This window comes from Aspergillus karnatakaensis (assembly GCF_047715665.1).
Source record: "Aspergillus karnatakaensis strain CBS 102800 unplaced genomic scaffold BJY04scaffold_65, whole genome shotgun sequence".
NCBI lineage: Eukaryota > Fungi > Ascomycota > Eurotiomycetes > Eurotiales > Aspergillaceae > Aspergillus > Aspergillus karnatakaensis.
Genome location: NW_027395777.1, coordinates 79,369 through 92,215, shown reverse-complemented (window position 1 = coordinate 92,215; position 12,847 = coordinate 79,369). Strand labels below are relative to the sequence as shown.

Here is a 12,847-nt window from a genome sequence, read left to right as displayed (position 1 = left end):
CTTGCGTTGACAAAAAGCTGGAGAACACGTCTTTCAACTATAAAAAGAGACGGTTAATTAAGAGTGATTTCTATGATAGTCATAATCTTGATTTAGCAAGTAAAAGCCTGCTATGGTGCTAGTAGAAGGCCGTCAAGTCTGTCTACTAGTATTAGGTGCGTTGGTCACGTCGCTTGTATAGTACAAACTCGAATTTACTGTACCGACGCGACGCGACTGTACGTACAAGCAGTCAAGGTAACTTACCGGTCAAACCCAATCAGTCTCCAGCCCCCGACGCACCAAATACTAAGTGCACGCTCGTCAAAATTTTCCTCGGCTAAGAGCCTGATGACAGCATTAAATTCTTGAACTGCCCATGCCACTTTACTCCAAAGTCCGGAAGGTGACCCGTCAGAGCATTGACGAAAGCTCCCAAAGACCCCTCCATGTCGTCATTTAAAATGAGCAATAAGGGCCCCACCCCTCAGTCTACAACATTGCATTTTGCAAGACAATACGGACTGCAGACCTTGTGTTGGTTGCAGAACTCGCCAATGCCCGACATAAGCTTCATCGGCTTAAGCAAAGTTTCACCGTAGATGGACCTTGCAAGTATTCAAAGTACACCTAAGCGTACAACACACTTGAGATCGATTGCAAACTTACAAAATCAAATTGACCCCCAACACCTATACGAATATAAGAACAGCAGGGTATACATGAAAAACAAAAGTTGGTGCTGCGTCACAGCAGAGAAGGTAATTAAGCACAAATTCCCCAGCCCAGCGAACAGAGGACAAGAGAATGGCAGGAAATCAAAGGTTTGAAGTAGTCATATGACACAATATACTAAGATACAAGAATGCAAAATTGAAGCGTACATAATCAAAAGGCGAGCAAGCGTGAAGGATCCTCTATTTGCAATTTGGCCTGGATCGGGCGAACTGTTGGCGTCAGGCGCACGGGTGGCGAGCCTGCGGTGCTAACGAGTCTAGTAGAAGACGTAGGTAGCCTCACCGGACATGACTTGAACCTGTATGGTTATTAGTTATAGTTTCGAGGTGAGGGGTAGAGTAGAGCTTACCGTGCAGCCAGAGTCGTTAGAGCCGGTGTCAGAGATGAAGACACCATCTTCATACTTGCAAGATCCACTAAGGTCACCCTGAATCTTGATGTTGAAGTCGAGCTTCTCGTAGGTGGTGGGGGCGTTCTGGAAGATAGACAGCCACTTGCCGTTGTTCTCGCCGACACCGATGTTGATTGGGGCGAAGTTACCGACAGGCTTAGAACCGTCACCCCATTGGCATCCTTCTTCCTGGGAAACACCCTTAGGGTTGACGTAGTACTGAGCAGAGGTGACCTTGCCGTCCCAGATGTAGTAAGTAGCGTCAGGGCAGGTCAAGTCGCCAGAAGCACCACCGGCCAAGCTGAGGGGAACGGTCTCAGACTCGGTACCTATGGGCTCATTGTTAGCAAATACAATTCGAGCCCGCGAATGATCAGCACTTACCAGGGTAATCGGTACGGCACACAGCGACGTGCTCGCCCAGTGTGTTCTTAGCCTTGACACCACCAACACCAGGAATGCAGAGCTTATCGGAGAGGTCGGGATTGGTCAGGTACAGCTTGCCACCCTTGCACTCAAGTCCACCGATGGACTCCAGCTTTGGACCCTGGCGGGAGGGCCACTGGGACTTTTGGTAGCCAGGGGGGCAGGCATACGAGCACATGCCGCCGCTAGTACAGCTCTGGCCAGAAATAGCAGTCTCAATCTTGCTAATGACTGAGCCAACCACAGACAAATACTGGATGCCAGACCAGCCGTCGAGGCCTAGGTAATCGAGAGCGACAGCACCGTAGTCGGAGGGGAAAGTACTGCAGTCAAGCTCGCCATCTGGGAATGCGGCGTTCAAGCCAGTGGCACCAGATCCAGGGCTGGAGGTGGCAGAAGGCTGGGCCGAGCTGGTCGAGGTGGTTGTCGGGACGCTCACAGTTGTGGAAGAAGTGGAAGAAGTGGTGGTCGTGGTGGTCGTGGTGGTAGTTGTAGTAGAAGTAGAGGTCTCGATGAACTTAGCCGGGGCAACGGTAGGCGTGTACGTCTCGCTGGTGGACGTGGCAGCGCAGGGGTCGGAGGGGGGCTTGCCATCAGCCCAGGCAAGCTTGTCGTTGGTGATGCCTTCGCAAACTTCCTCGGCAGAGATGATCTCGCCATCGAGCATGTATTCGACCACGGTAGGACCATCGACAGTCACGACCTCGCGCTTGTGGTGGTGACGGTGACCGTGCTGGTGCTGAGCAGCAGCGACCATAGAACCGGCCGCAGCCATGGTGAGGGCGATGGAGTACTTCATCTTGTATAGGTCGCGAAATGTCAAGTTATCTAATCAACCCAATTTAGTCAGTAAACCATAGCTAGTTAATTGAAAACCCATGCGATCGGTTCTTTCTCTTGCAACTGCCTCGCTGAACCCAAACACAAGCATTGGGATCCCACAGCCCGGCTTTATTGACAGGAATGTAACAAGCATAACATGGACACCAAGCACCATTGACATACATTCACTTTACGGCAAACCGGTCGCGCGTTCGCTCAAAGATAGTGCTGTACACGAATAGAAGTCACAGGCGACAGAAGGGATAGATCGTTGGATGGAGCGTGGAGTTGAAGATCAATCGATCGAGGAACCGAAAGAGCGTAGTTCGAAAAGAAGGGAGGATTCCAAATGAATGTAGGTAGAGAAACAAGTCTCTCTGGTCGGATGGGAATTCTCAAAGGGCGGACGATAGCCGTAACACGAAGCGCTCTGGGGGGAGAGAGATGGGAAGGGAGGCTGAAGAGGGAGAGGAATAGGATGAAGGAGGAAGGGGAGGTTTTGAGGAAAGGAGGTCTGAACCTTAATGGATACGAACAGTCCAGAGCCAGGGGGGGACAAGCGTCAAGACTGAAAAGAAGCGAGCGTTGCGTGTGGCTCCAACAGAGGGGGGCGAATGAGAGCCGCTCTCCGGCTGCCGATAATCAAAACAACCACACTAAACCTGCCCAGTCAACTCAGGGGTTCCACTGCGAGATTCGAGACATGGTCTGAACTGTTCAACCCTCAATGGTTCGTTATTTTAATTACTTGATACAAAAAGAATGGAGGAACGGATGCCGCAATCGCCCCTGACTGGAGGAGTACTCAAGGAACAGGCTCAATCATCCCATGGTTCTATCAGGTACAGGAACTCTACCAAAAGCCATGAAAAAGCTAAACACCATAGTCAATAATAGGCTACCATGGAATTGTGCCCATCTCTTTAATTATTTGCAGTCGGAAGTGGGGAGGCCGACGTGGCCACCACCCGTTATCCAGTGTTTGTTTTGCCCGCTTCCGCATGCTCGGGAGGGGGCTCCTGACGCCAGCAGACAACTACTCCTAGACATCTCGGCCTGTTGGGATCATAAAGGGGCGGATTCGGCTCCCACAGCAAGCCGTCTTGAGCAGGAGAAAAGGGTTGAGATCCTCATCTTGTCCTCTTGGTATAGCATCTAGACCTTTCAGAAGGGAGTCTCGCCTTTAAATAAACAGACTTGCTTGAATTTCCTGTTCCTGAATCTTCTGCGCTTGGCGGAGCTCAAATTAGCTCTCCGACTCAGCTTACCGCCAATCAGCACTCAAATCTAACCTGCAATATGGAGCCCTAGGTTTTCTGCCAGGCACGAACCAATAGGCTGCTAACTCGCCACACCAAATTTTTAGGCTAATCTAACTCCGGCTCGTCCTCGGCGATCCCCCAGCCCTGGTTCTGTTCTGAAGGTTGGTATTTTGATATCGATTATTCGTGACATCAGCTAGGCAGCAATATATAAACATGTCGAATGAAGCGCTGTAGGATGCTATATGAATTGCTTCAACAGACCGAGATACACAGTTCAGAGAGGACATGACATGATGAGAGATCTGGTTCAAGCAACTGATAACAGAAGGAAATCAGCTTCGACATAAGTGTGTATATTCAGTAGAGACGAAGCCATGCTCCAGACTCTTGTGAACTAGATAGTGAGACCCGAACCAATGTTTGCTTTTGGCGCCGGCCGTTTGCCCTTGAGTCAAGCATTTTCTGAAACAAAGCAACATGCGAGGAGCTATCACTCTAATGCAGCTTATGTGGGCCACCATTGTTTATTGACGACCTGCATCAGTTACACTGTTACAGAGTATACTCCGGTCTCTCCAGTGTGCTTGCTCAATCCAGTACTATAATGACAACCATTATCATGGGGCATGAGACACAAGGGTGCGTATTGACTTTACTGTTTGGACTTCGACGAGCAGCCATTCTATGGGGACTGTGCTGGCTATCAACTCTTCATGCATTGATTTTGGGCTATCTGCACCAATTAAGTCTCTCGCAAAGAATCGTTCTAGTGCATGGTGTCTATAATCAACTAAGTAAACCGGTCCAGATTATAAATTCCTCTATCCAGGCTATTTCGCTATGCCGAACTCGGTCAATGAGTGCTCGATGTCCAGAGTACTAATTGAAGGCAGCAATAAAACTGCACTGGCCACCACACGTTCCTCTCCGATTTTCCGTCTCAGTTATCGTTGCTCCGCACTGGAGAACAATAATTTAAAAAACATCGAACGTGGTGCCGTCAGCAATTTGCGAAATGGTCAATATCCACTCGGTCCACCGATGCCGCCCATAATTCGCTAGACTTCGAATAGATCCTGTAAACAAGCTTTTCAATAACCCCTCAGCGGAATCCTGGCTGTCAATAATCTTTCTTCAAGTTCCATGACCCAACCGCGTCGCGATGGTCAATCATCATTTCTATCTGGTGATCTTTGGACTGATGGCTAGGCTCTTCGGAGCTTCAGCTCCGCTTGATGGACTATCAGTATCAGTGGACTACTCCGCGGCTGCCGAAGCGTGTCTACTTCAGGAGCGTAATAAATTTCACGATCTGCAGTGCATCATTGGAGGCTCGACGCTCGAGTTCGTAGTACATACCAAACATCTCCTAACCGGAAATGTCCTCATCTCCGCCCACGTCGCCGATGCATAGCCCAGAGTAGTACGTAGGCGTAGTCCACCTGTAATCTTCGAAATTCGTTGAAAATCGCACTAAATATTCCACCTTGAATGTGCCTGCATTTGAACTTCCAGATAGGCTAGCTATATGTACTCATAGATGTGAAACAACAAACTTTCTGAGCTTTGACTGTTGTTCTTACGGGTAGGATGTAGTCAATCGTTTGAGGTTTTTGTTTGATAACGCTCCGAATATATATATTTCGTCCTTAATTGTTCATGTCTACCTATAAGCATAGCCATAGAAGAGCGAGTAGACAATACCTCTCAATCAAGTCCTTTAACAGTTATCCTAATCCCACACGTGTTAGTGTCATGATGTATCTCTGCCCGAAATCAAGATGGACGCCTCGTCGTGCGTGAGGGTGTTCGTCTTCATAAATTGGTCACATGACCGAGGCATGGTTAGATAATCAATGACCAGCAGAATGCTCACCGCCTTCTGTGATCCGACTTTTTTTTTTATCGGTCGATATCGCCGAATGCAGAGGCAGTTGAAATTGTCAGAAATATCACAGCACCCTACCAAAGCAGAAATGGGGTCTTCTACAGCGCTCACCACCAAGGTGACATCTGGATCTCCTTACCAACTCGACAACAAGCAGGTACGATATTTAATTCTCCCAAAATAGTATCCTGAAGCATCTAACATAATTTTTGCACTGCTATAGGTCACCAAAGCTTCCTCTGCGCTGCTACGACACATCAAGACGAAGGAAGGCGAGCGGGAAGCGACTGCGACTAAGAAGACTTTGATCGGCGACAATGACGAGGACTCCGACGCCGAAGATACCCCTCTACACAAAGAAGCAGTCTGGCTCGTGCTCACGACGAAGAAGCACGTCGTCGACAAGAACAAATTGAAGCCCGGAAAGATTGTGATTCCCCATTCGCTTAATGCGTCCTCGTCGCTTAGCGTCTGTCTCATCACCGCGGATCCCCAGCGCTCTGTCAAGAACATTGTCTCCGACCCGTCGTTCCCTGAACACCTCACCTCGCGCATTGAGAGGGTTATCGGCTACTCCAAGTTGAAGGACCGTTATAAGAGCTTTGAGAAGCGGAGAGAGCTTCTTGCAGAGCACGATGTTTTCCTGGCCGATGACCGCATTATTACGCGCCTGATCAAGACCCTCGGAAAGATCTTCTATAAGTCTACCAAGCGGCCGATTCCTGTGCGCATTGCACAGATTGAGAAGGTGGATGGAAAGAGGGTGAAGAAGGATCCCAAGCAGACGAGGAAGAGCAATGAGGGCGACAGCCTGTTCGCGAGCCCGGCGATTGTTGCGAAGGAGATTGAGAGAGCTTTGACCTCTGCGCCTGTGCACTTGGCTCCGGCTACGACTGCCTCTATCAGAGTCGGATCATCGAATTTCACTGCTGAGCAGTTGTCGGAGAACATCGAAGCCGTGGTCAAGGGACTGACGGAGAAGTTCGTTTCAAAGGGCTGGCGGAATATCAAGGCTCTCCACGTCAAGGGAGCCAACACCATGGCCCTGCCGATCTGGCTGGCTAGCGAGCTGTGGGTGGAGGATGCGGATGTCGTGGAGGCAGAAGATGCCGAGACCGACAGCAAGAACAAGAAGCGGAAGCAAATTGAGGGCGAGGGCGAGGGCGAGGGTGAGCAGAAGCTCCTAGAAGGCCGCAACAAGAAGTCCCGGAAGCAGAAGACAGCAGAGGACGACGAGGAAGCCTCATCGCTCGCTGCCCGCAAAGAGAAGCTCCAGAAGCAAAAGGCCAAGGCCTTGGAGGATGGAGAAGCTGCGGCCGTCAAGTTATCATCCGGCCCTGCGAAGAAGAAGAAAAAGTCCCTTTCATAGTTTAATGGTTACGGAGTTCATCGACGGTTTGCTTGTATATCGTGTCTTTACATAAATAGTCCAGTGGTTATGCATGGCTCTCGCCGGGAACATCTAATCTCAATCTGTTCTCAAACTGATCCTACTCCGTAAATCCCATCTCCAGCCGTCAAGCCCTCGGAATTCGCTCGAAATGACGGCATTGCAGGCAGTAAGCCGAATTGGCGCTGAAGATGGCTAATCATGAGCAGCATTCCGCCTTATAACCGAGGCCATCCGCAAGCTTGGCGTTCCCGACGATAGCCATCCCGCTACCGGACCTCAAACTTTCCTCTCCACCGCCGCATCTCCCCTCACCTATACTACCACCAGACTTACTTCTCTTCTCTTCCCAGGAAGCTCAAGAGCAAGTATACATCTCCAACATGGTTTTCGCAGCCCGAACCTCCGTCCTCCGCGCCGCCCGCGCACAATTCGCTCCGACTCGGGCTTTCGGCCTCAACCAGTCTGCGCTCGCCCGCCTTCTCTCCACGCTCGCTGTTCTCGAGCAACGCGATGGAAAGCTCCAGAGCTCATCTGTGTCGGCTATCTCTGCGGCCATGAAATTGGGCGGCTCCGTTACAGCGTTCGTTGCTGGAAGTGGCGTGAAAGCGACATCGGCCGCTGAGGCGGCGAAGTACAAGGGTGTTGAGAATGTTGTTGCAGTTGAGAACGATGCATACGAGAAGGTATAAAACGACGTCTAGAATTCAATATTTCTGTGGAATGGGAGCAATAGCTGATACGACCCAGGGCCTCCCCGAAAACTACGCCCCGCTACTCGTCGAGAACATCAAAAAGGGCGAATACACACACATCGTTGCAGGCCACTCTGCCTTCGGCAAGAGCCTGCTCCCCCGCGTCGCTGCTCTCCTCGACGTCCAACAAATCTCCGATATCACTGCCATTGAAAGCGAAGACAGTACGTTCCCCCACACACCCCAACAGACAATACAACCGACCCCTCTAACCAATTGTCTTAGCATTCGTCCGTCCCATTTACGCCGGCAACGCAATCCTGACCGTCCAATCGACTGACCCCATCAAAGTCCTCACCGTCCGCGGCACCGCCTTCCAAGACGCCGAATCTACCGGCGGCAGCGCCTCAGTAACCGACGGCGCCGACCCGAACACCCCGGCGCAAACCGAATGGGTTTCCGAGGAGCTCTCCGTCTCCGAGCGGCCAGACCTCGCCACAGCCCCTCGCGTCGTCTCTGGTGGTCGCGGCCTCAAGTCCAAGGAAGAGTTTGACCGCATCATGGTGCCCCTTGCTGATTCACTCGGTGCTGCCATCGGTGCCTCCCGCGCGGCCGTGGACTCTGGATTCGCGGATAACAGTCTGCAGGTTGGACAGACCGGAAAGAACGTTGCGCCACAGCTGTATCTGAGTGTGGGAATCAGTGGTGCGATTCAGCACTTGGCAGGTATGAAGGATAGCAAGGTGATTGCGGCGATTAACAAGGACGCCGATGCGCCAATCTTCCAGGTTGCGGATGTGGGACTTGTGGGCGATTTGTTTGAGAAGGTGCCTGAGCTGACGGAGAAGGTTAAGGCTTCTTCTTAGTGTTTGGGAGTAAGGTTTGGTTGGGGGCGAGGGTTGAGTTTTCATGAGCTTGATATTGTTTTTTATTGTATACCACGTTTCAACGGTCTATCTACATATCATATATAGAGTCGAAATAAACAATCACGACTTTCTGATCAAGTTTTCCCCCTACAATAACCGGCAACATATGTTTCTAGAGTGATGGATGCATAAAAAGTGATGTATGTGTATCAAATATCAAGCGCTACCATGCATACCTATGAACACCAAACGCAAAGTAAACCTACCCCTCTTCTCACCCCTATAGCTCTAACAATCATTATACACATCATGGGACTGGAGCAGCAAATTTACAAACCCCCCAACAGCTCCGCCAACGAAATCGGCTTCCGAACCGCATTCGAGAACCCATCATGATACGTAACCCAGACCTTCCTCCCCTTCTCACCTCCCTGCCCAGACCCTCCATTACCACTCTTCCCACGACTTTGAGACTCTTCATCACCTTTCTCTTTAGACGGATCATCCTTGATAACCCGTCCAAAGAAATCCCTCTTGACTGTAGACTTTGATTTTGCTGCGTCAGCGGGCAACGGGCCATTCGGGGTAGATGATTTAGATGCCCTTTTGGCCCCTAGTGTGGATTTATCGATTGCTTCGGAGTGCTTTCTGATGGACTCCTTGCGGAACTCCTGGTCGAGGACTTGCCGGACGGCGTAGCGGACGGGAGCGGTGGATGAGGAGTGGCTGGGGAGTTTTGAGAAGGTTGTTAGGGTGTCGAGGGGTCTATGAAATCGTGTTAGCTTATATGTTCACTAGGGGATGTGCAAGGTGTGTTCATTGACGGAAGGAAGGAAAGAAAAAGATGACACGTACGGCTCCATACGGTACGCCCATCCGCCATGTGCACCGCCCTCGTTCTCAACACGGACTTTCTCAAAGGTCACACCGAGACCGGTCATGACACGGACGGCGGACTGGACGAGGGCGCGCTCGCTGTCTTTGCGGACACTAGCGACACTGCGTTGCTCGCTGCCGCGGACGACAACGGGCTTCACGTCCGGGGAGAGCATGCGGATGACATTTGGGATGAGTTCTGTAGCCAGGCAGTTGGAAGAGCGGAATAGACGGAGGAGAGGCGCGGAGAAAGAAGACTGGAATCCTGAAAGAATATCCTGGTTCTGCTTAAGTGTTTCGAAGGCGGCAAAATCTGCCCTTGGTCCTGAGAAAGGGTGTGCTTCTTCCTCGTCCTCGTCTTCGGTCTCTTTATACTGAGGCTGGACTTTACCGTGTGAGGTTGCGAAGAGGAGGTGGAAGGCTGAGGTTGCCTGACTGAGGTACGCGCCTAATTCCCAGTCATGGGCGGCGTAAACCCTTGCTGATATGGAGTCGTGGAAATGCAGCCAGTCGTAGGCTTCATTGGGTTTAGTCAGGAAGGTGTCATCTTGGTAGGGTTGGAGCGGGTACGAGGAAAAACATTCGGATGTGCAGCGGTCGTGGTCACCGCTGGCGTCGACCATTTCGCGAAGTCGGTTTACAGCGTGCCGCTTTTTGATGCTTGCGACGTCGGCGGGGACTTCGTTGAGGCGGTCGTAGGGATCTTTAAGGGCATCTGCCATAAGAGGAACGTCGGGGAAACCGGCACCCTCTGTGAAGACTCGGTCGACGATGTCACGGACTCCGCCGCGGTTCATGCCTTTGAAGAATGAGCCGCCTCCTTCGTCGTTGAGGATGCGCTGTTCGAGCCAGTTTCGCGTTAGGCGCAGGGAGGCGGCGCTCTCATTTCTGAGCTTGTGGGCTACCCATTCTGCGGCGACGAGGACGCTTCGGATATCTCCCTCTGCAGATCCGCTGCTCTTGACGCCGCGTTGTTTGCACTTTGCAAGGCCCCAGGATGCTTCGCAGAGTCGTCTAACACCATCGTTGTCAGAGGGAATGCCTTCAAGCGTGAAGATGGACTTCAAGCGCGATACGACATTCTCTAAGGGCGCCTGACGCACGTGAATGATCTCTGCGATAGAGGAAGCTCGCAATGGCCGTAAACTGGAATGATATACGTCGTTGCAAACCAGGATGAGCGGACGTAAGAATCGGAAGTTGTCGCCCTTCTTCTTTCTCCCGGCCGAGGCCTGCTCGGAAGCACGCGAGGAATTTTTTTGGTCTAAGAGGACGAGGTCGATTAGAGCTTTCATGAAACCTCCTTCGCCGGAGCCTCCAGATCCACCGACGACTCCGTCGACCTCATCAACAACAACACAGACCGGCCGCCCAGCTTTGCGTATTTTCTGCTCGCCTACTTCAACATTCATGCCCTTGACGTTCTCTGTACCAAGTGCGTCTCTGATCCTGCCCTTCACGACATCCCGACTGCGCTCGTCACTGGCGTTGATTTCTAGAACCTCATAACCTGCCTGCCTAGCACAAACATGAGCCAGGGTTGTCTTTCCCAGTCCAGGTGGACCGCAGAGAAGCAAGACCTTTCGGTGCTGTCTCTCTTCTTCGTCATTATCCTCTTTCCAAGCAGCTTTCTTCTGTTTTGACCTTGCGAGGTTGGGGTAGACGATCGGGTCCCATCCTCTTAACCAACGCAGGATTGCTCGATTTGTACGCTCGTCTCCAATAAGCTCAGTGTATTTGCGTGCACGGTACTTCTCCGTCCACATTGCTGTGGCGAGCCTCTTACTCCTCTTGTCGCTAATAGGGGCTTCAATTGACGGCTGTATGATGGGTGCAGGTATGGACTTTGCGGCCTCGGCCTGCTGAGCCTCCTTCGAAGCATCGTCGAGTAACCTGTGAATCTCAATCCCGTAGTAGCTTTTCTGAGCCCTGCCAGGGGCTGTCGCTGACCGACTTGCCACAAGTCTTTCGTAAGAGACTCGAGCAGCGGACTTCTTTAGACGAACATTCAACGTCTTTCCCGAACAAGTCTTGATTTGAACCGCAAAAGGTGCTGGCTTTGGTGGTGTATAGGGTATATTAACTATGCTGTTCACCTCAGCTATCGCGGGGAGTGTCGCGGGCTCTGCCACAGGCTGTGTTTGTGACATTACAGGAAGTTCCACAAGCTGTTCCTGAATCTCGAACTGTGTCTTCAATTGCGCGTCGTTGAAAGCTTCCAGCGCATCGTTATCGTCATCATCGTCGTCGTCTAAGAATCCACCCATTATTTTCTGCCTCTTAGGCTCTGCAGCCTGCGAGTTCTCTCCATTCTTTCGTTTCTGCGTATCCGGGGACGGCGCACTCAAGGGAAGCGCCACCGGCGAGGATATGAACGGCATCTTGGGCGTTGGTGGGGAGGACGGAAACGTCTGTTCTTGTGACGGGGAGAATGCGTTTCGCAATTTCGAGCCTTTCGGAGGTCTTGTAGGTGTGTCTGGCCTTACGTCCTCGTCGCTCCGGAATACATCAGAGAGGTTCCACGCTCGATGCTGTATCACGACTTTGTTGCGGGTCTTTTCCTGGCGTGCTATATTGAGCGCTTCGATTTCGTCGGAGAAGGTTTCGGAGGGGTGATCTCGAGAGTCAAAAAGGTCTTCGGAGTGGAGGAGGATGGCGGGATCAAAGGAGGGGAGAGTCAATGGAGATGAGTCTGTCATCTAACAAGTTCAATAGTATTCTAATTGAAGAGTGGATATGGCCTCAGATGGAATTCCGCTGTTGTCGATATCCTCGACGCGTCCGGCGCGACAAACCGCGTCAGGGCTATAGTTCTTTGCGGCATAATTAGATAATCGCGCATAGCACATGGCACAAGCATCTGATAGCGACTCTTGGCGCTAGCCCTTTGCAGACCCCGATATTTAGTCCGCGGTCGTGCATCGACAACCCGGGCAACTTCCGGGTCTGCATGAGCAATAAAACTGGAACCTGATTCCTTTGAATCCTGAATCCATTTTATTACGCGTTCCGCAGCCTAAGTACCCCAAGGGCTGAACGCAACTTTTCGTTCGGAATAGTTGATCGGACTTGTTTTTGTGTGCGGAGTTCAAGATCGGAATACCTTTTTCGGGGTTGGCGGCCGTCATAGGATTGCCCTCATCGGAGTAGATTGTTCAACCAGCTTGATAATCAAACACCACAAACCGCCTACGGAGTAAACGAATCGACGAATTTCAACCAATTTACACATCTTGGCAGACGTCCACCTCGTATCCCAATACGTTTCCATCTTGCACGCGAACAGCCTAGCCACTTTGGCAATACGAGTGTGGCTTTGGATTTTGGCCTGAGTCACCTGGCTCCAAAGTCGAGGGCTCGACCAAGCCATCTCCAAAATCGACATGTTTGACGACCCAATCAACACCACATGCGAAGGTCATTCATAGGGGCACCAATGAGAACTACACCTAAAGCGGTGTTCTTGCTCGTGGAACACGAGGCTCTAGCACGAATACAGCAGTGGCCT

At 51.3% G+C, this 12,847-nt stretch overlaps 3 protein-coding genes across 3 annotated transcripts; 1 reads left to right on the top strand and 2 right to left on the bottom strand.

Moving 5' to 3' along the window:
* Window positions 1-636: 636 nt before the first annotated feature.
* sun1 (SUN family protein UTH1) lies at window positions 637-2,883 on the bottom strand. The gene is made up of 4 exons (XM_073712816.1): window positions 2,540-2,883; window positions 1,493-2,362; window positions 1,067-1,437; window positions 637-1,015 (listed from the first exon to the last, which is right to left on the bottom strand). Exons 2-4 carry the CDS (start codon window positions 2,331-2,333, stop codon window positions 974-976), a joined length of 1,254 nt encoding a protein of 417 aa, XP_073566401.1. The 5' UTR covers window positions 2,334-2,362; window positions 2,540-2,883; the 3' UTR covers window positions 637-973.
* A 2,714-nt stretch (window positions 2,884-5,597) lies between these two features.
* On the top strand, window positions 5,598-8,460 carry BJY04DRAFT_210506 (uncharacterized protein; the record flags this gene model as incomplete). Its single annotated transcript, XM_073714255.1, has 5 exons — window positions 5,598-5,666; window positions 5,733-6,827; window positions 7,253-7,585; window positions 7,650-7,818; window positions 7,880-8,460. The coding sequence occupies 5 exons, from the start codon at window positions 5,598-5,600 to the stop codon at window positions 8,458-8,460; spliced, it is 2,247 nt and encodes a 748-aa protein (XP_073566400.1).
* A 332-nt stretch (window positions 8,461-8,792) lies between these two features.
* BJY04DRAFT_222916 (putative sister chromatid cohesion factor (Chl12)) lies at window positions 8,793-12,038 on the bottom strand (the record flags this gene model as incomplete). The annotated part of the gene is made up of 2 exons (XM_073717536.1): window positions 8,793-9,228; window positions 9,334-12,038. The coding sequence occupies 2 exons, from the start codon at window positions 12,036-12,038 to the stop codon at window positions 8,793-8,795; spliced, it is 3,141 nt and encodes a 1,046-aa protein (XP_073566399.1).
* Between the last annotated feature and the right edge of the window lie 809 nt (window positions 12,039-12,847).

Excerpts from the sequence above, each read along its gene's own strand:
- sun1 (XM_073712816.1), bottom strand. The coding sequence starts at position 2,333 with ATGAAGTACTCCATCGCCCTCACCATGGCTGCGGCCGGTTCTATGGTC. Across the intron at positions 1,438-1,492 it reads GTGCCGTACCGATTACCCTG|GTACCGAGTCTGAGACCGTT; the intron begins GTAAGTGCTGAT and ends ATGAGCCCATAG. Across the intron at positions 1,016-1,066 it reads CTAACGACTCTGGCTGCACG|GTTCAAGTCATGTCCGGTGA; the intron begins GTAAGCTCTACT and ends ATAACCATACAG.